The 18976-nt window shown below is 51.7% G+C and overlaps 1 protein-coding gene across 4 annotated transcripts in view; it reads left to right on the top strand.

Annotated features, from left to right (window-relative positions):
- Positions 1 to 18976, top strand: part of ncam1b (neural cell adhesion molecule 1b) — an 80976-nt gene that overhangs the window by 39291 nt on the left and 22709 nt on the right. For 3 of the 4 annotated variants that reach the window (XM_084467448.1, XM_084467447.1, XM_084467450.1), the window contains exons 6-13: positions 724 to 841; positions 2436 to 2596; positions 4072 to 4214; positions 5286 to 5309; positions 12504 to 12533; positions 16343 to 16493; positions 16913 to 17100; positions 18028 to 18124. In XM_084467448.1, the coding sequence (XP_084323574.1) occupies positions 724 to 841; positions 2436 to 2596; positions 4072 to 4214; positions 5286 to 5309; positions 12504 to 12533; positions 16343 to 16493; positions 16913 to 17100; positions 18028 to 18124 (912 nt within the window). The remainder of the gene's footprint in view (positions 1 to 723; positions 842 to 2435; positions 2597 to 4071; positions 4215 to 5285; positions 5310 to 12503; positions 12534 to 16342; positions 16494 to 16912; positions 17101 to 18027; positions 18125 to 18976) is intronic. The other variant, XM_084467449.1, reaches the window with a different exon arrangement.

Below are 18976 nucleotides of genomic sequence, written 5' to 3'. Positions count from 1 at the left end.
ATGTCTTTCTGTCTCTCTCTCTGTCTCTCTATTTCTCTCTGTCTCTCTCTACGTCTCTATGTCTCTCTGTCTCTCTCTGTGTGTCTCTCTCTCTCTCTCTCTCTCTCTCTCTCTCTATCTCTCTCTCTCTCTCTCTCTCTCTACGGCTCTCTGTCTCTCTGTCTCGCTCTACGTCTCTCTGTCTCTCTCTCTGTCTCTCTCTACGTCTCTCTGTCTCTCTCTACGTCTCTCTGTCTCTCTGTCTCTCTCTCTATGTCTCTCTGTCTCTCTATGTCTCTCTGTCTCTCTGTCTCTCTCTCTATGTCTCTCTGTCTCTCTCTCTACGTCTCTCTGTCTCTCTGTCTCTCTCTCTATGTCTCTCTGTCTCTCTCTCTACGTCTCTCTGTCTCTCTGTCTCTCTCTATGTCTCTCTGTCTCTCGCTCTACGTCTCTCTGTCACTCTGTCTCTCTCTCTATGTCTCTCTGTCTCTCTCTCTACGTCTCTCTGTCTCTCTGTCTCTCTCTCTATGTCTCTCTGTCTCTCTCTCTACGTCTCTCTGTCTCTCTGTCTCTCTCTCTATGTCTCTCTGTCTCTCTCTCTACGTCTCTCTGTCTCTCTGTCTCTCTCTCTATGTCTCTCTGTCTCTCTCTCTCTGTCTCTCTGTCTCTCTCTACATCTCTCTGTCTCTCTCTCTACGTCTCTCTGTCTCTGTCTCTCTCTCTAACTCTCCCTCTGTCCACCAGTGCTGCCCACCATCCGGGTCTGGCAGACGGAGGTGAACTCCACCGCTGATGTCGGTCAGACCGCCACGCTGACGTGCGCCGTCGACGGCTACCCTGAACCCACTGTGACCTGGACACGGTGAGACCCACGCACACACACACACACACACACACACACACACACACATACATGCACAAAAACAGACGCGTAAACACACGCACACACACACACACACACACAGGCAGGTCGGACAGACACGCACGTGTATGCACAGACACAAAAACATACACATGTATACCCACGCACACACACACACACACAGGCACGCACGCACACACACACACGCGCACCGACACGCACATACACACATCCCACACATACAGACACATCCCACAAACACATCACACACACACACACACACACACACATCCCACACACACACAGACATCCAACAATCACACCACACACCTCACACACACACACACACACACACACACACACACACACACACACATCCCACACACTCGGCGGGTGTCAGAGGTGACACGCCACTACAGAAGAACCACCCGACGAGCAAAACAAAGAGTGGGCCGCGATGTTGTGGTGCCGTTACAATGGCTGCGGTCGGGGCGGTCACGTGCTCAAGCCCAAACAGAAAGCCACCGGCGGCGTGTCCAGGAGGGATGCTCCAGGGGAGTGTCTGACGTAAACACACGGACAAAAGGGGCTGCTGTCTTCACAACGCTGTACTACTTCTGCTGCCTCCATTGTCTTCTTGCTTCTGGAGTGCTGGGGGGAGCTGGGGGGGGGGCTGTGATGAAAAGTGGCACTCTGCGCTATTGTCACTGTAGGGAGCACAGTTGTATTTTTAGATGAGTAGAAGACATTTATGGAAATGATTCAGATGTTACGAGCCACATGCTTGGCAGTTGGTGTGTGGGAGAGTCAAGTTCAAAGCAGTTAATTGCACTTGTCAGAGTACCTAGTAAAAATAGCGCGCCGATATTCCGAGGTTACTTATCAAATGGATGTGGAAGCTCGTGGTAATGCAAAGCAGATGATGTGCCTCCTTTTTCATCTGTCTCTTCGTTTAGAATTAAGCCTGTGATGTAAAATAATATTGAAACCACAATATATTGTGGAGCATTCCTTTCTTCGTAATTCTCCCCAATGTTAAGCTTCCATATCACACCAAAGACTTTTATCTTGAAAACCAATTACTGAGAATGAGATCATTTGAATAACTCACTTGCTATCTTTCCCATTTTCATAATTTTTCGCCCCCACACTTTAGTTTTTTTCCTCCTCATCCTCCGTCTCTCCCTCATCAAAGATCTTTAAGTGTGTAAGGTGCTTGTGTTCCTTCACTTAAAGCTAAGCCTCTTCTTGAGTCGGGTCTGGACAGCTCAGTGTAAGCATTAGTATATCTAAAGGCTGATGCCTTTACACTGTCCAACTTCTGCATGGGGCAAAAAAACAATGACATGTTCCACATATATAAGACACACACACACACACATATATATATATATATATATATATATATATATATATATATATGAGCTTTCACGTTGTGCTAATACAACATGTGCTGATGGTAAAGCAAACAAGCATTTCACTCCACCTTCACAAACAAAAACCCACAAGAAAGACAGAGAGGCTCCAGCCTTCAACAGACAAAGTGTGTCAATCTCAGCCTGTAATTCTAATAATTATCCTCCCGTCGTCGTAGCAACGGGGTGGTCCTGGACGCGGAGGATAAATACAGCTTCAACGAGGACGGCTCGGAGATGACCATCATGGAGGTGGCCAAGCTGGACGAGGGGGAGTACACCTGCATCGCCCGGAACAAGGCGGGCGAGAGCGACCAGGAGCTCAGCCTCAGGGTGTTCGGTGAGGAGCGAGACACGATGCCCTGAGACGGCGACGCAGGCGTAGTCGTCCCCGTTCCAAAGCGCACGCCGCTGTAATTGGTGTACAGTATGTAGATGTGGATCCGTCTCAGACACAGTTTGCACTCGTATTGATAGGCTTATTATGCAACAGGCTGTTATCATCTTTTTCCCCCCACTATCCCCCACGGCCCACTCTCTGCATCTCACATCGAGTTTAGCTCGCCGGCTATAAAAGAGAAATGTTGGGCCATAACCAAAGTGTTGACCAGGGAGAGCAAATGCCCTCAACGTACGCGGCGACGACGCCATAATGTCTAGACGTGCATTTGTAATGATTGCCGTTCAGAATGGATGTTTTAATTGTAGTGTGCGTGTGCGTTGGCTGCCCGTCCTGAATGCAGTGGGTACTTATGTAAAGGCCGGGGTTGGGGAGAAGAATGAACAAGGTCCTCGCTAATAGATATAGAATGGAGCGTTGTGTGGTGTGTGTGTGTGGGCAGCCATTGTGCGGCTCCAGGATTGTGTTTAAGCGCTTTGGGTGCAGGCCAGGGCTTTGTGGAGTGAGATCAGCTTTAGACGCGTTTCAGATCCTCGTTGTTCTCTCCCTCATGGCGTTGCTCTCGCCTGGTTGCCCTGGCTTTACGTCCATGATTAAACCACAAAGTTGTGTCTTCTGAACAAATACTAAAACAGGTAATCGTACTCACACGCCTTGTGCACGTAGGCTGTTCAAAGTAGGCATTGTCTGCACAAAGAAAGTTATTATGTTTCCGAGGTGTCGGGGAGATTAATTGTGTAACCTTTCCGAAAGCCCGCCATCATAAAAACAAATGCTCTATCTTTGTTTAATTTGTGTGTAAATGAATACTGAGCAGGTGGTTAACAACAAACATGTTTCTGTTAAAGAGCACACAGCCATGTATAGATGTCTCTGTGTGTGTGTACGGTGTGTGTGTTTATGTGGCTGTAATTGGGAACAGAGGAACGGCAGGCAGTGGATGTGCAGCCAGCCCACGTGTTGGGGAGGGTTTTGGGCTTGTTTTGCTTACGTAACGGAATGCAGACACCCCGCTGTGGCCTTCATAATCGCTCACTGTTTAAATGTGTTCAAAAGATGTGCCAACATAAAAGCATCTTTCACTCTGCCATAACCATTGGGAGATAAACCAGGGTCGAAATGGTTCACGACAATCATAATCAGGATGAGAATAAATTAACACCTGTACAAACAACTGTTTACCAAAGTGCTTTCAATTGAACGCAACGGAGGCAACGTTAAGTTAACGAGTTACCACAAGTGAAGGCAGCGCAGCGATCAATAAACACGCAGGAAACGGACCGTGAAATGGAAACAGGAAGCACAAATGCAGAAGGGGGAATGCATACGTTGTGATGATGGCAGCGGCGGCGGCTGCTGCTGCTGATGCTGCCGCCGCCGCCGTGACAACAGATGCTCTGCTTGTGTCCGCACAGTGAAGCCCAGGATCACGTACATCGTGAACCAGACCACCTCGGAGATGCAGGAGCAGGTGACCCTGACGTGCGAGGCGCTGGGGGACCCCACCCCCAGCATCAACTGGAGCTACGGGGTGCAGGTCTTCAACGAGGGAGAGCAGGTAATGCCTTCGGGGCCGTCGGCGGCACTCGCCCGCCTACATCTACAAGCAATTACAGCGAGCGCGGGCAGCCTGGGGCCATTTTGTGGATGCGACTGAGGGCCCCGCCACACGGTTTATGTACACACTACTTCCTAAATATCAGAGGTTTATGCAAGGTTACACTTCCTAAATATCACCAGGGTTCACTAACGTCCCCAGGTTTATATACTACTTCCTAAATATCAGAGGTTTAATGTAAGGTTACACTTCCTAAATATCACCAGGATTCACTAACGTCCCCAGGTTTATATACTACTTCCTAAATATCCCCAGGGTTTATATAAGGCTACACTACTTCCTACATATCCCCAGGGTTTATATAAGGCTACACTACTTCCTAAATCACCAGGGTTCACTAACCAGGTTTATATAAGGCTACACTACTTCCTACATGTCCCCAGGGTTTATATTCGGCTACACTACTTCCTACATATCACCACCACTGTTCACTAACGTCCGCCAGGTTTTCTAAATGCACCGCACGTCCTGCTAACGTAGCTGTGGCTGTAACAGTGTAATTATGAAGCATAATTGGAAAATATTGGTTATCTCCAAACTCCGAAATACATGATTGTTTTTCATTCATATTAGCAGTCGGCCATTGACAGACCCAATTATCCAAACGGAGAACAAAGCGAACAATCAATATTGTAGCGACGATATAGTTGATTGAAAGGAGTGTTTTTCTAAAACCAGCCGGATGCAGAGAGCAGGAGAGGTCTACGCTCTCGCTGCTCGCACCTTCAGTATGAAGACATCGTCGCCGCATGAAGGTTCTGCCACCCTTGCGCTCGCGAGCCTGAGGGGATTATTAATGTGGTTGACTGTAACGTTCAGGGCTCGCAGCGCGCCACGTGTTTCGGTCGCATACCTACATTCTGTTTGTGTTCTGCAAATGAAGCGTCATTTGTCGCATTCTCCTCATTCCTCCTGAGCGTCACTGAAGAAGGAATGAAGGAAATGGTGTTCTGATCATGGAGGCTTGTACTACTGTACACCCATTCTATGCACTACATCTCTCCCCTACAGGCGCATCTAAACAGGATCTATCAGGTATGGGAGCTGAGGCACACGGAAATGCACGCAGGCAAACGTTTCTCACCATGTTTCGAAACAACAAAGTCAAGTCTTCTTCCCATCTGATCCAAAAGCTGCTTCTTATCTGCCATTAAATCACCCCACCCCTTTTGGAATCTTCAAAGATGATCTCATCGCAGCGTCGATGAGATTGATTTACGGCCGCATGCTCTCCTAATTCGGCCTAATTCTATTCCTAATTAATTCCTTAATTCTACTACTAATCTGGCGTCCGGAGCGCCGGCTGTGCGTCTCGTCTCTGGAGATGGGAAGGAACCTTTGAACGGGATGAGAACACGATTTGAAAAAAGAGCAAAGAGAAAAGAACCCATTTCTTCATGTGTTTCCATCGTTCGCCCCCTCCCCCCCGTTCCCCGTGGTGGCATGCCGTCGCCGGCGCCCTGGCCGCGCTCGGCCGGGCCCCGTCTGTGTGTCTGTCCCGCCTGTCGTCCGTCCTAGACGGTCTGCTAGCGCCGCCGTCACGTCACGCCGGGTCTGGGGGGGTGGGGGTGAGAGTCTCATTCTGTCTTTTGGTGTCTGTGCTTTTCTTTTCTCCGCCGCCATCTTCCCACCGCTGCCGCATGCGTTGTACCGCAGCCATGTCCCATCCGTCACAGGGGCGTGAATGAACGGCATTAGCATTAGCACTGCCGTCAGCCGCGGAGAGAGCGGCGAATCAACAGGGTGCAGGATGGCAGAGGCTCTGCTGTTCATTTCTCATTATCAGCGGGATAAATAGATTTCACCTCAGGGATTACTGCGTTTTGCCGTACTCAATTGCTCATCAGGGGATTTGGCCTTGTTCTGAAAACGGATTACTTCAACTTTGAGTGTTGTGCGTATCCGTGCAGTTAAGACGCGATTCCGTTTGAACGGGAGCTTCTCGAAGGCCGTGTCTCATGTTGAATTCAGTCCTCGTTTTGTGGACGACGACAAACAAAAGAAAAATTGCATCATTTGCATTCATATTCTATAATTAGAACAATACATTTACACCCACGTATTCTTCTAGTCAAGCGTGAGCATCCATGTTTTTCCGACTTCGCCGTAGGTCGGAGATGAAACGTTTCCCATTCCAACATTCCACCTCCGACCCATTAAGGAACACGGCATTACACTGCACGTGTTTGTGACGTTCTTTGCCTGTGTATTAAATGAGTCACGTGACGGTATCGGATCGGCGCATAGACTCGCCGATACCCGACTTTAGGCGGCGGCGGCGTCGGAGGAATTCTCCGCTACTGCTCTCGGCGTCTGTACAACCTGGAACACGTGGACCAACATCATCCCCGTGGAGCGGTTCGCGGTCCAGTGGTGATGGGGCAGGCTGGGGGCCCTCACCGCCAGCGGAGCGCGGTGGGTCTGCCCCCGGGACGGTGGCGGGCCCCAGGGACTGGGACCACAGGCCGGGTCAGCCAGGGTTCAAATCGCCCGGCATCAGCCCGGACAGCGGTCACAGACCCAGCACTCCTCCCCCCCCCCCCCCCCCCCCCCGCTAACCATTAATAACGCAGTAGAGAGAGAGAGGGAGGGAGACCGCCTCTCTCTCTCTCTCTCTCCATCTGCTGGCTACCCTGTGAGGAATGGCAGTTTACATCCACAGTCTGTAGAGGACAATGTTGACACTTTAGCAACTGTTAGTTACTAAGTTACTAAGCTGTTTAATCGGCCACAAAATGAGTACGCTTTCCTTGTTTATCTAACGTCCACCCTGTGCGTGGCGTGGGGCGGTTGTCAGAAGAGGTGTTGGGATTATACAGGCAAAGAGGGATGTGTGTGTGTCTGTGTGTTTGTTTGTGTGTGTGTGTGTGTGTGTGTGTGTGTGTGTGTGTGTGTGTGTGTGTGTGTGTGTGTGTGTCCGTGCGTGTTTGTGTGTCAATGCGTGCGTGTGTGTGCGTGTCCATCCGCGTGTGCGTGTCTGTCCCTGTGTCCGTGTGTGCAAGTGTGCGTGCTAAAATGGGAGCACAATGTGGTGATCCAGGCTGAGTGAATGAAACATTAGCATAGAACAGAATGCAAAAGCAGAGGCACTACTGTATGCAAGAGGCGCCTCACAAAGGGCCTCTTCACAATGGGCCGCATGTGTGGGTGGAATTATGTTTGCAATTGGCATTAGTGTGGCAGGCTCCTGTGTTGTTATTGTTGGTTGTTTTCACCTCTATGAAAGATAAGTGTCTTTAGAGCAGGCTTCATTAGCACATGGGCGTTGGTGGGCCGTTATCACTTTCTTGCTTTTAATGAATTTATTGTACGTCGCTCGTCTAGATAATTGTGGCTGAAAATCTAAAAATGAACCGTTTATTATCCGCTCATTTTTTTTATCAACCTAATGAATGTTTTTTTTCTTTATTTAAATACTTACTTAATGTGCCGCTTGATGAAAAGTTTGCCGGCTCCGGTTATCTGGAGTGACACTGAGTAAGGGTTTGGGCGGCGGTTTTAAAGTGATGCGAGTCATTTAAAAGAATTCCAATGTTAAAGTGCGGGGTTAGTTCTGGTTAATCTCGGTGTTAAGTCGTTGTCGGCCCACAGTTAGCCTTTAAGTTCCGTCCCTCCTCTTTATTGCATTAACAAGCTCGCGTCCAAGTGGCCACTCAGAGGAGCCTGATCAATCTGGACGTTTTGCGCCTGACTATAAAGTCAGGTCCCCATCACCAAGGAGCAGGGAGGAGGAAGGCCTCTTGGGCAGCACGTAGCTCAGGAGGTACAGCGGGCTGGCCGGTAACCGGAAAGGTTGCCCGTCTCGAGTGTCGAGGTGTGCCCTGAGCGAGACGCCTCACAGCCTGTGAGCCAGTGTGCGTGTGTGTATGAATGGTTTTGCGTGGAAGCGCTTGGAGGGGCCTCTGGTTAGAAAAGTGCTGTATAAATGCAGTCCATTTACCATTCACCATCTTGCCCCCGGGATGCCCCCCCCCGACGCTAGGCTGCGGGCATCGGGCATTGAACCCGGCACCTTTTTTAGCGTGGAGTTGAACCCCCCCTCGCCGACACACAGACTCCACCCCCCGGTTAAGTAAAAAAAAAAAAATGACACGCAGTAACTTGAGAAGACGATAATGAGATATTGATGTGAGGCGCTAATGCGAGGAGTAAAAGCATCGTTAGGACGTCTGGCGTCCTGCGGGGGGCCCCAGAGGGGTGTGGGGCCCTGGGGAGGCCCACTGCCATGTAAAGCGGCGGGCCCATTGTTTACTGTAAACACAATGGGGGCCTCTCAGCGCCCTGCAGCGGGGCCCACTCAGTCAGTGTGCTATGATGTGAACGCTTAATCATCACACCGCCGCGCGGCCCCCCTCGCCGTGCTTTCTCCCCCCCCCCCCCGTCTAATAACGCAGGGCGGCTCCGCCGGGCCCTAATCAGTGGTGTGGCCCCCCGAGCAACTCTCCCTCTCTCTCTCTCTCTCTCTCTCTCTCTCTCTCTCTCTCTCTCTCTCTCTCTCTCTCTGTCTCTCTGTCTCTTTCTCTCTTGCTGACTCTCTCTCTCTCTCTCTCTCTCTCTCTCTCTCTCTCTCTCTCTCTCTCTTTCTCTCTATGTCTCTTTCTCTCTTGCTGACTCTCTCTCTCTCTCTCTCTCTCTTTCTCTTTCTCTCTTGCTGACTCTCTCTGTCTCTCCGGCTCTGGCGCTATGTCTCTCTGTCTCTTTGTCTCTCTCTCTGTCGGTCTCTCTGTATCCCGTCTATGTGTCTCTCCCTCTCGGTCTCTCTCCGTCCCCGCCCCTCTATCTCTCTCTCTCTCTCTCTGTCTCTCTCACTCCCTCTCCCTCTCCCCCCTCCCTCTCTCCCTCCAGTTAGCTACTGTCTCGCCCCTTTTTATCGTCGTGAATCTTCCCTTTGACTCTGACTCACCGCGTGTCAGAGCAGAGAGATGGCTGCCCTCCCTCCCTCCCTCCCTCCCTCCCCTCCTCCGGGGGAGGAGAGCGTAGTGGAAGTCAGAGTAGCACCAGTCGGAAGGGGGGGGGCAGCCCGCCCATGCATCATCGTAATGTTCCAGGGCATATTTGCAGACATAATAGTGTAGTGATGTTACTCCCCCGCGTCCCCCCCTCACCCCCCCTCCCCCTCCCGTCGTCCTCATCCTCCCACGAGCGTCGCTTCTTCCTCCTCCTCGTCTTCCTCACCTCTCTCCCCTTTATCTTCCTCGTCGCCGTCGAGTGTGACAGTGACACACGTCAGCCGCGGCAGGTACAACAGAGGGAGACGACGGAGAGAGAGAGCGAGCGAGCGTCCCGGAGACGGGTCGTGAGTGCGGGAGCGAGAGTGCGCGCGTGTGTGAGTGTGTTTGCGACTGCACCTTTAGTTTTTTTCCCCCCCTCTCGAGGTGGGTACGTTCCAGACTGTTAGGTTCCGCCGCCTGTATTAATTGGGCAGCGGCTCCTGTCTCGCACTGTGGGGACACGCCAGCTGCTCCGCTTGTCATCACGCACAGGAACACACGCACGGCAGACGTGCGGCCACGTCCCGCCGCCTCCCTACGACAGCTGCCCCGCCCCGCTTCCTCCCCGCTTCCTCCCTCCCTCCCCTCCCTCGCCTCCCTCCCTCGCCTCCCTCTCCTCGGCTCGTCGGAGCTTGACTGGAGAAGTTAACAGTCATAGTCGTGAATCATCGCCAGAATATCAATCGGGCGCGGCCCGAGGTTTGGGCTGTCCGCTTCTTTTTGAGTTTGTGTAAAGTGGGCTTTATTCATGGGCGTCTCGTCGCAAAGGTGTTACGTCTCTTTTGGTTTTTTTGTCCTTCGTCGAGGGTGAAGTCATTCCAGTCGTGCCTCGACGCCGATTCATCTCATCTAGGGTTACGTAAACTGTTTTCGGAAAAAGGCCTTTTATCAATTGAGGTGAAGTCACTTTAGTCGTGACTCATTGCCTATACATCTCATCTGGCGCTACGCAAACTGTTCGAAGGACGCCTTTATTCACGGGCTTCCTCAGCGCGTTAAAGCCCCTAGCACGGCCGCCGTTGGGAGGAGGAAGTGTGCGTGAGCGGAGCCCTAATGCAGACGGCGTAGCGGGAGTGGAGGGGGACTTCTCGTGCTCTAGCCTTTATTTAGCGCTCTTGCCCTTAAATGCATTAAGCCATACCCAAGGTTTCGATCAGTGCGGCTCCGCCGTTAATAGAGTTCAAATTCATTTTAGCGGTGTGGTGATTGATGAGCCTGTATCGTTTTTTTTTTATTTCTACTATTTGTTCTGCCGCCGGCTCTCAATAAAAAAAAGGAGGGTATGGTGTGTGTGTGTGTGTTGGTGTGTGTGTGTGTGTGTGTGTCGGGAGCATTAGATGTGAATTTATTGAAAGGTTTATCTACCTCTTTCCCCCCCGCTCCCTCTCTTTCGGTTCGCTCACGTCCACTTCTTGTGTTTTATTGACGTTTTTCTGAGGGCTGGCGCAAGATGAGAGCCGGTCAGTCTGCGCTTTGCATGTTCTGCTTGGAGACGTTTGTGGGTCATCACGTTTTCATGTGTTTTCGTGTTCTTCTCCTCACCGTCATGAAATCCATAGCATGCCTCATGCAAACTAATTTCGTAGCATGTAGCTGTGTGGGTTTCACCATTTGATCTGATGTTTCACGAAACATGATAAATGAGGTGCAATCAATTATTCAATATCTAATGAGGCAAATGGACTTGTTATATTTGTATTCTTTTGAAGAATAATATCTTGACCAAAGATATTGATTTAAATCAACATAATAATTACCCTACTATTCACATTGTCAAAGGTCTACTGAACATATTTTATCGCCAAATATTTTATTGTTGATTAAGTTAACATAAGATTAACACAGGATCAAAGATGCAAGGACGTGTTGAAAGGATTTCTCTGATTCGCTCCAACCCCAGGTAAAGGCACTACTGTCTGTGTCCAGATATAATGTTTGTCCAGCTCCCTCCTCTCGCCGTGTAGATTGTCCTGAAACTGGGCAGTTGGCGCTCAATCGACATCCATTATATCCCAAACGATTGTTTCGCACTCCCATAGCCGTGCCTCTGTGTGTCACAAAACAAAGATACAGCTGTGGTGAGCTGCTACGCACACGTTTGGAACATAATGGACGTCAAATGAGCGGCAACTGCCCAATTTTGGAATGCTTCTACGCCGTGAGGGCAGGGGGGGGGCTAGTTTAACAAACATCATGGCTGATTTACATCTGGACCCAGACAATGTAAGCAGTTAACCCGGGGCCTTAGTGAACCCGCACCCATCAGACTCCAAACGTTAGCCACAGGCCGACGCATCTGTCTCCACGGACCCAGGCTATAGAACATCTGGACATAGTTAGGTGGCCATTCAGCGCCTGTACTGCGGCAGTAGCTCAGGAGGTAGAGCGGGTCGCTAGTTCGATCCCCGGCTCCTCCTTCACGAGTGTCGAGGTGTCCCTGAGCGAGACGCCTCACCCACCCGGCGGTGTGTGAGTGTGTGCATAAATGGGTGGGTGTTTGAATCTTTGAGTGGCCTGACTGGTTAGAAAAGCGCTATATAAATGCACTCCACTTAGCATTTACTGCGAACAAATGAAGACCACCTTACGGTGACATCACGTTGCTCTTCACGGGGGCCACAATAAAGCGTCTTAACAACGAGCCAGGCGTGTGACATCACTGTGTCGGCCAGCAGGAACCCTGTTACCGTCCACGCACAAAAGATGGCGTGTAATAATCTCGAGTCGTCTCGCCTCAAGCGTCCCGGAGACTGACAAAGGCGGTCTTGTTTGTGCGCTTGATGGCTCGACGCGTTACGCCCAAATGCCAACGCACTTGTCACAACATCTGTTTAAAATGCAAGCTGCTGTCGGGGAAAGGCTTGTGTGTGAGCCTCTCTGCAACACAACACGGCGCCCATGCACCGATAAATATGTCTGCTGCTTGGTAACAATCCACAGCAAAGCCGCAGCGGCAAGCGATATATAGCCCACATAAAATACATTGACGTGTCTGTCGTGGAAATCGACTCAAAATCCCCAGTAGTGTTTTTTTCATCCCCTTCAAAACGGATGCTCAGTAAAATGAGCCGGATCATTTGAATATCAGTAGACCTTTGATGATTGAATGGTAACTAATGGGTGGCACGCCCGCTGTGTTGAGCCAGAGCCCCTCTGTGGACAGACGGGGGCTCCTCTCTAAAGGATTGTTCTGCTGTGTTGTTTTTTTTCTTTGTGGTTCTGTCTCTGTCCTCCACAGGCGTCGTGGACTCGGCCTGAACAACACAAGGTATCGCTTCTCTAAATGCATGACTTTGCCCTGACACCAATCCTTTTCTAAGGCACAGCTGGAAAGTCCAATTTCACAGACGGGCCCCGACTGCACAAGAAAAACTGGCAGTTGGACTTTTGCAATACAAGTCCAACTGCTAGTTATATATATGTATATATATATATACATAAACTAGTTATAGATATTTAAATATATATATATATATATATATATATATATACACACACAACTATGCATTTTGACTGTATTTCACAATGTCAAACTCTGCCGTTAACCAGTTTCATCATACCAGGAGACTATTTAAATAGGTGCAAAATCATACACTATTATATTTAAATATCGTATTGCACCCTACATTTTAAACCGATTATAATATTTTCCTCGAATTTTTGACTTTGCCATTCTTTTCGCTCCACTTTGGGGGATAAGTATGCAGCGCTAACAGCGCGCTGGTAACCACCATCTACCATGATCCAGCGCTCCGGCAGCACATCGGAATACCTGACAGTCGTCACTCACCGGCGACATGTGTCGCAGTGCATATTCAGTTATTTCCTCGCCTGTGAATAAAAACACTCGCTTGGTGCTTGATTGGTATGCGACAAAAGAAGAAAGTACATTCAACTCTGAGTGCCAAAAGCAGTTGGAAGTTCAGAGGAGGGAGGAGGAGGAGGAGGAGGGAGGAGGAGGAGGAGGAGGGAGGAGGGAGGAGGAGGGAGGAGGAGGAGGGAGGAGGAGGAGAAGGGAGGAGGAGGAGGGAGGCTGTGCCAAAGTGAGGTTCAGCGTCCCCTCTGTTTTCCGATCTCCCATTCCGAGAATCGCCGCTCCCGCCTTTCCTCTGTGGCCGGGGGCGTCGAACGTGATGGAGGGTCCCCCCGCTATCAGTTGCTTCTGATTTATTGGAGCGGCTCTCCGTGAAGAATGTGCCGTGCCCCCGCCGTTTGTTCTCCCACCGTGCCTCATCTGTTCCGCTGCCAGCCGCCATACTCGCGCCGAGTGGTTCGATTCCCGCTTTTACGGCCGGCAGAAACAACAAATAAAAACGCGAGTCAAATCGCAAATGGTTTCTCAGAGGCCAGCCAAAAAACGTCAGTAGCGTTGCATTATTCATCTCTACCACCCACCCCCCCCCCCCACCACCGCAGAGAGACTCGTATGCAACATTAACGAACCCGCTGACATTATATTGCCTATTTTATTAGTAGGGTGCGTTTATATGACGTGGTTGTGGTTCCCATCATGTCGTATAGGCTACGCGAAGATCTGCACTACACATTAACAACCGGCCATCTGTAATGGCGATTGTTATGTATTCAATGGACAGTCAACAGTGTGCAGTCTTACTCCCAGCCTCAGGGGGCGCTCTACGGCACCTGTTCAGTGGACCTTGGAACGTTATTCTGGTGCTAGTAAATCAGAGTTAAAGAGGATGTCGGCGCCTGGACCTGCGTTCTTGTGTTAAGTTACCCTTATATTATATAACATCGTGACGTAGTGAATAGGGACAATGAGCTGAACTGACCCTCCCTCTACAAAGGAAACCCCGTTGTATTGTACAGAGCTGTGGAGCGACCCGGAGGGGGGGGGGGGTGGGGGACCACTGTCTTGTGTTGTCCAGGGATCAAGGCCTCGTATTCAGAGGCAGCGCCCCCTGCTGGGGGCAGCCCCCGGCAGAACACTGCAGCTCTGCAGACCCGGAGCAGAATATTAACGTTGAAGCAAGGGACCGCCGTTACGCAAGCGTTTCCCGGGTCCCAGTGCGCGGCCGGCAGCGTCCTGCATAATTGATGCGCCCAGGCATGTTTTCTGTCTATTCACTATGCCATGTTAGGCTAATGAGGGTTTCTCTTCAGCGCCGACTCCTCATTTCTCTTCACTTTCTCTAATATTGTAGTTAATATGTGCTGAAGCAAGCCGTGTAATTCAGTTTAGGTCTGCACTTTGAATCAAAGCCACCCGGAACCCGGCGTGCGGGATGGAGAGGGAGCAGAGTTTGAGCACTTCAGCGTGCTCGCTCAGAACCGCGCGGGGCTTTTGATCGTCAGCGGCTCGTTTGAAACGCGCTCCGACGTCGGTCCCGGCCGCCGCTCTTACAAGGCGCGGCGGAGCGCGACGGCGCCGAGCAATTTGTGCTTCAGACGCCGAAGGAACTCGTTTCTGTGCTTTGGATTGTAAAATATGTATGACTCAAAGAGGGGCTCCAGACCGTCGCCTCGTCGTCATCAGCACAGAAACGCCGGCTGTGTTCCAGAAAGGCGATCGCACGCAAACGCTCACCGACAGTCACAGGCCAAGACCGGATGCGGTGGCTGCGTAATTCACACCCGGGGCGCTGACAATAAACCACGCAGACGGTCCAAGCTGTCTGTGTGGGGGAGGGCGTCTGCAGCGCCGGCCGTGTGGTCTGATTAAGAATTGAGGATCAGTTAACACCAGCGCCAGGTCACGGCGTCTCACGTGTCCACCGGTGACAAAGGCCGGTGACCCCGGGGCTGGGGGTGAAGGGGGGGGGCACTCGTTTGTGGCGCTTGTAGCGCTGCGATCGCGTTCCCCCCCCCCCCCCCTCCCGCGCAGGTAACTGGAGAGGGCGGGGGGGCCGGCCACTCAGGTCATTAGTGTGCTCTCTCTTAGACCGGGGGCCTGTTGCAGCTTTTTCGTTTTCTTTTCTAGCGAGCTTGTGTGTGACTCTCTGTTACGCAAACCCAAAAGGCAAGCTGTGAAGGAGGAAGCGGGCGGACGTGGGTTCTGAAGGAGCCATACTGGAGCCCAGCCAGTGCCGATTATTACTTTGGAGCAAACACACGTTTAGGACGTCTGTTCTTCTTCTACTTCTATTCATCTTCTCCTTCTTCTCATTCTCCTGCTGCTTCTCTTTCTCTTCCTCTCTTCTTCCTCTCCTTCTCCTCCTCTTTCTTCTTTTTTCCTTCTCACTTTGTTCTTCCTCTGCTTCTTCTTTGCGTTCTTCTTTTCCTTCTTCTCCTTCTTCCTCTTCTTTGTCGTGGGATCAGCTACAGCCGTGTTTTAAACAGACGACAGGTGATCAGTAAATTAACACCTGCCACTCACCTGTTTGCTAATCGGGTCCCGAAAGCCACGCCCCCTCCTCCAACCCCCCCCACAAACCCCCTCAGCGGTGTGATTCGATGTGAAGCGAACCAACTGCTAAAAGCAAAGTGGGGGTGGGGGGGGGGGTCTCTGCATGTCACCAACGCCGTGTTCATCCCCCCGAGACACGTGAGTCAGCTGCGGCGGCGGCGGCAACTGAACATCCGCGTCCAGAGCGTGTGAAGTCGTGAGCCCTCGCCCGCTTTCTTCAATCAATTATTGACGAACCCCGACGCCACCGCCACCCCCCACCACCACATTACCACATCAAACCCTCCACGGCGCGCTGCATTCACGGAGGAGTGCAGTGGTTCCATTCATGGAATAAGGCCGATTGATTAAGTGGGTGTTTTGTATTCCCAATGCATTCTTGTGGATTTTTACAAAGACATCCCACAGCCGCGCTTGTTGGTTGCCATGAAGACATCACTGTTGTGTTGTCGTGTTGCTGACAGACTCGCTGCGGCGTCCACACAACCTCGCCGCCCCCGCCCCCCCCCCCCCCCCCCCTTGTCTGTTTGACTGTGATTCCCAACCAGCACGATACATTTTAGACTAGTTCTAATTGTGTTCGACCGCTCTGTCACACATGGGCAAAGTGAAAGTGAAATTGAAAGTGAAACTGAAAGTAAAAGTGAAACTGAAAGTTGAAACGGCCGCGGCGTTTGTTGTGGTCCCCGCTCCCTCCCCTCCCCCTCCAGAGCGCCGACGGCACCGTGGTGGTGAGAAGCGACGCGCGGGTCTCCTCGCTCACCGTCAAGAAGGTCAAGTTCACCGACGCTGGCCAGTACCTCTGCACCGCCCGCAACTCCATCGGCGAGGACGCTCAGCCCGCCCACCTGGAGGTCCTCTGTGAGTAGCCTCCCGTTCATCCTCAACCCTCCGCCACCCCACCCGCCCCTGCCGCATCGGGACCCCCGCACAACGCTGAACGCTGCTGCATATAAGGGTCGGCTTAGCTCAGCAGGTAGTGCGGGTTGACTTGTAACCTGAAGGTTGCTGGTTCGATCCCCGGCTCCTCCTAGCGGAGTGTCGAGGTGTCCCCTGAGCGAGACGCCCTCACCCGGACTGCTCCCGACGAGCTGGCTGTCGCCCTGCGGGGTTGACTCCACCGTCGGTGTTGTAAGTCTCTTTGGATAAAAGCGTCTGCTAAATGCCGTAAATCGAAATGCAAATGTCTGAAATGTTTGTTTAACGTGGACGGTGTCGTAGAGATGCGTTTACAAGCGTTATCGCTTACGAGAGCTTACGTTTATGGTGTCCCCGCGTAGACGCGCCCAAGATCCAGGGGGTGCTGGCCATGTACACGTGGGAGGGCAACGCGGTCAACCTGAGCTGCGAGGTGCAGGCCAACCCCAGCGAGGTGTCCCTGGTGTGGCTGCGGGACGGCCAGCAGCTGCCCAGCGCCAACACCAGCAACATCAAGATCTTCCAGAGCCTGGCGGCCAGCTTCCTGGAGGTGTGTGTGTGTGTGTGTGTGTGTGTGTGTGTGTGTGTGTGTGTGTGTGTGTGTGTGTGTGTGTGTGTGTGTGTGTGTGTGTGTGTGTGTGTGTGTGTGTGTGTGTGTGTAACACGGACGCATGTGAATTCACTCCAAGGGAATTAATATTAAAGAACAAATGCACTCAAGCACACGTGAAAACACTGAAGTCTGTGCACACAACCCCAAAGGTGAGCATGCATACACACATACATACATACATTTATACATACATGCATACATGCATACATCCATACATACATATACATCTGTGATTTCATTCACCCACACAATCAGGAAATTCTGTGCACACCATCACAATCGCACTCACACATGCAAACGTACACATACGTACATACGTATGTACACACATACATACATACATACATACATATATATATATCTATATACAGACAGACACACAGACATACTATCTGTGTTTTGATTCATACACACACACACACACACATACTTTGTGTTTTTCCCACAAAAACACAAAAGTCTGTACAGACCGCCACACACACACACACACACACACACACACATAAAACCCACCCCAGGACATCAAGATTTGATGAGTACATTGATGGAGTGGAGGGTGTTTTCCGTACCCCCATTGTGAGGGCAGGGAAGTGCGGTGAATAATTGAAGAGCAGGAAAGAGCTGGGAACGAATAAAAATAGAGCCTCTCGTATGTCTAATGGACAGACGAGAGGCAGAAGGTCGAGCGGGCCGTCCACCCGTTTGTTTGTGTTTTGTTTGCTCGGACACCGGGGAGAAGCTCCCGGCTTCTCTCACTCAAGTTCACGGCTCCTCCTCTCTCTCTCTCTCTCTCTCTCTCTCTCTGCTCCCTGTCCCCCCCCCCCCCTCCCCCCCCCCCCCCCCCCCCCCCTCCTCCCTGACCAGGTGACCCCCGCCTCGGAGAACGACTACGGGAGCTACAACTGCTCCGCCTCCAACGACCTGGGCACCGAGTCCAAGGAGTTCCTGCTCATCCAGGCCGGTCAGTCCCAACTCCGACCACCCCACCCCACCCCCCCCCCCCCCGCCCCTGTGGTACCCCACCACGCCCCCCCCCCCCCCCCCCCGACAACCGCCCCGGTCATCGGCTCCTCCCCCACACAAAGGATCAGTGTCTTGCACAGGTGCACCAGCTCTCCCGTGTCCGGTCTGAATAAACAATCATCTTTGTAAACGGGCGACACGGGGGAAACGATGGAGGACGGTGAGAGTAGTGTCGCTCTCTGTTCGACCGGGCTGGCTGTTTATTATTCCGTTCAGCCCTTTTATGCCTCCTCTCTTTATGTGGTTTTTTCGGCTCGATCCCCCGTCGTAAAACGTAATCAACGGTGACGAGCCATGCCAGGTGCTTTCAGAGGCCGATGGGGTGTTTGAGTGGTCCTCTTGGATGCACCTAGATCTTAATTTACCAATCACGGATCCCGGTCTCGCTCTGCCGCGGCCTGTCTCCCCCCCCTCGGCAGAGCCACGATGGAGCCCCCAGTTACTGGCTGTCCCCTCGTAAGACCTGACGCCACGCGCCCTCATCAGTCGCCCGTAAGAACTCGGCAGAGCAGAGCGTTTTTTTTTTTTGTCCGAGCTTTAGCGTCGCCCGAGAAGGCTGACCCGCTGAGATGGGACGGGGCGAGGGACGCCAGGCCCTGTTGGTCACGTTGCAGTGCGAGAGGCTGCGAGGCTGGGCCGTGGTGGTGGTGGTGGTGGTGCTGGTGGTGGTGGTGGTGGTGAGGTGCACTGGCACGTTAAAGGAGAGAACACAACCGTAGATAAAGGGAGGCTGACGTCCTCAGATCTTAGGATCAAAACCCAGGCTATTAAAAGACACTCCGTCAAGCCC

This window comes from Micromesistius poutassou (assembly GCF_964030765.1).
Source record: "Micromesistius poutassou genome assembly, chromosome: 4".
Taxonomy (NCBI): domain Eukaryota; kingdom Metazoa; phylum Chordata; class Actinopteri; order Gadiformes; family Gadidae; genus Micromesistius; species Micromesistius poutassou.
This window is presented reverse-complemented; position numbering and strand designations above follow the sequence as displayed.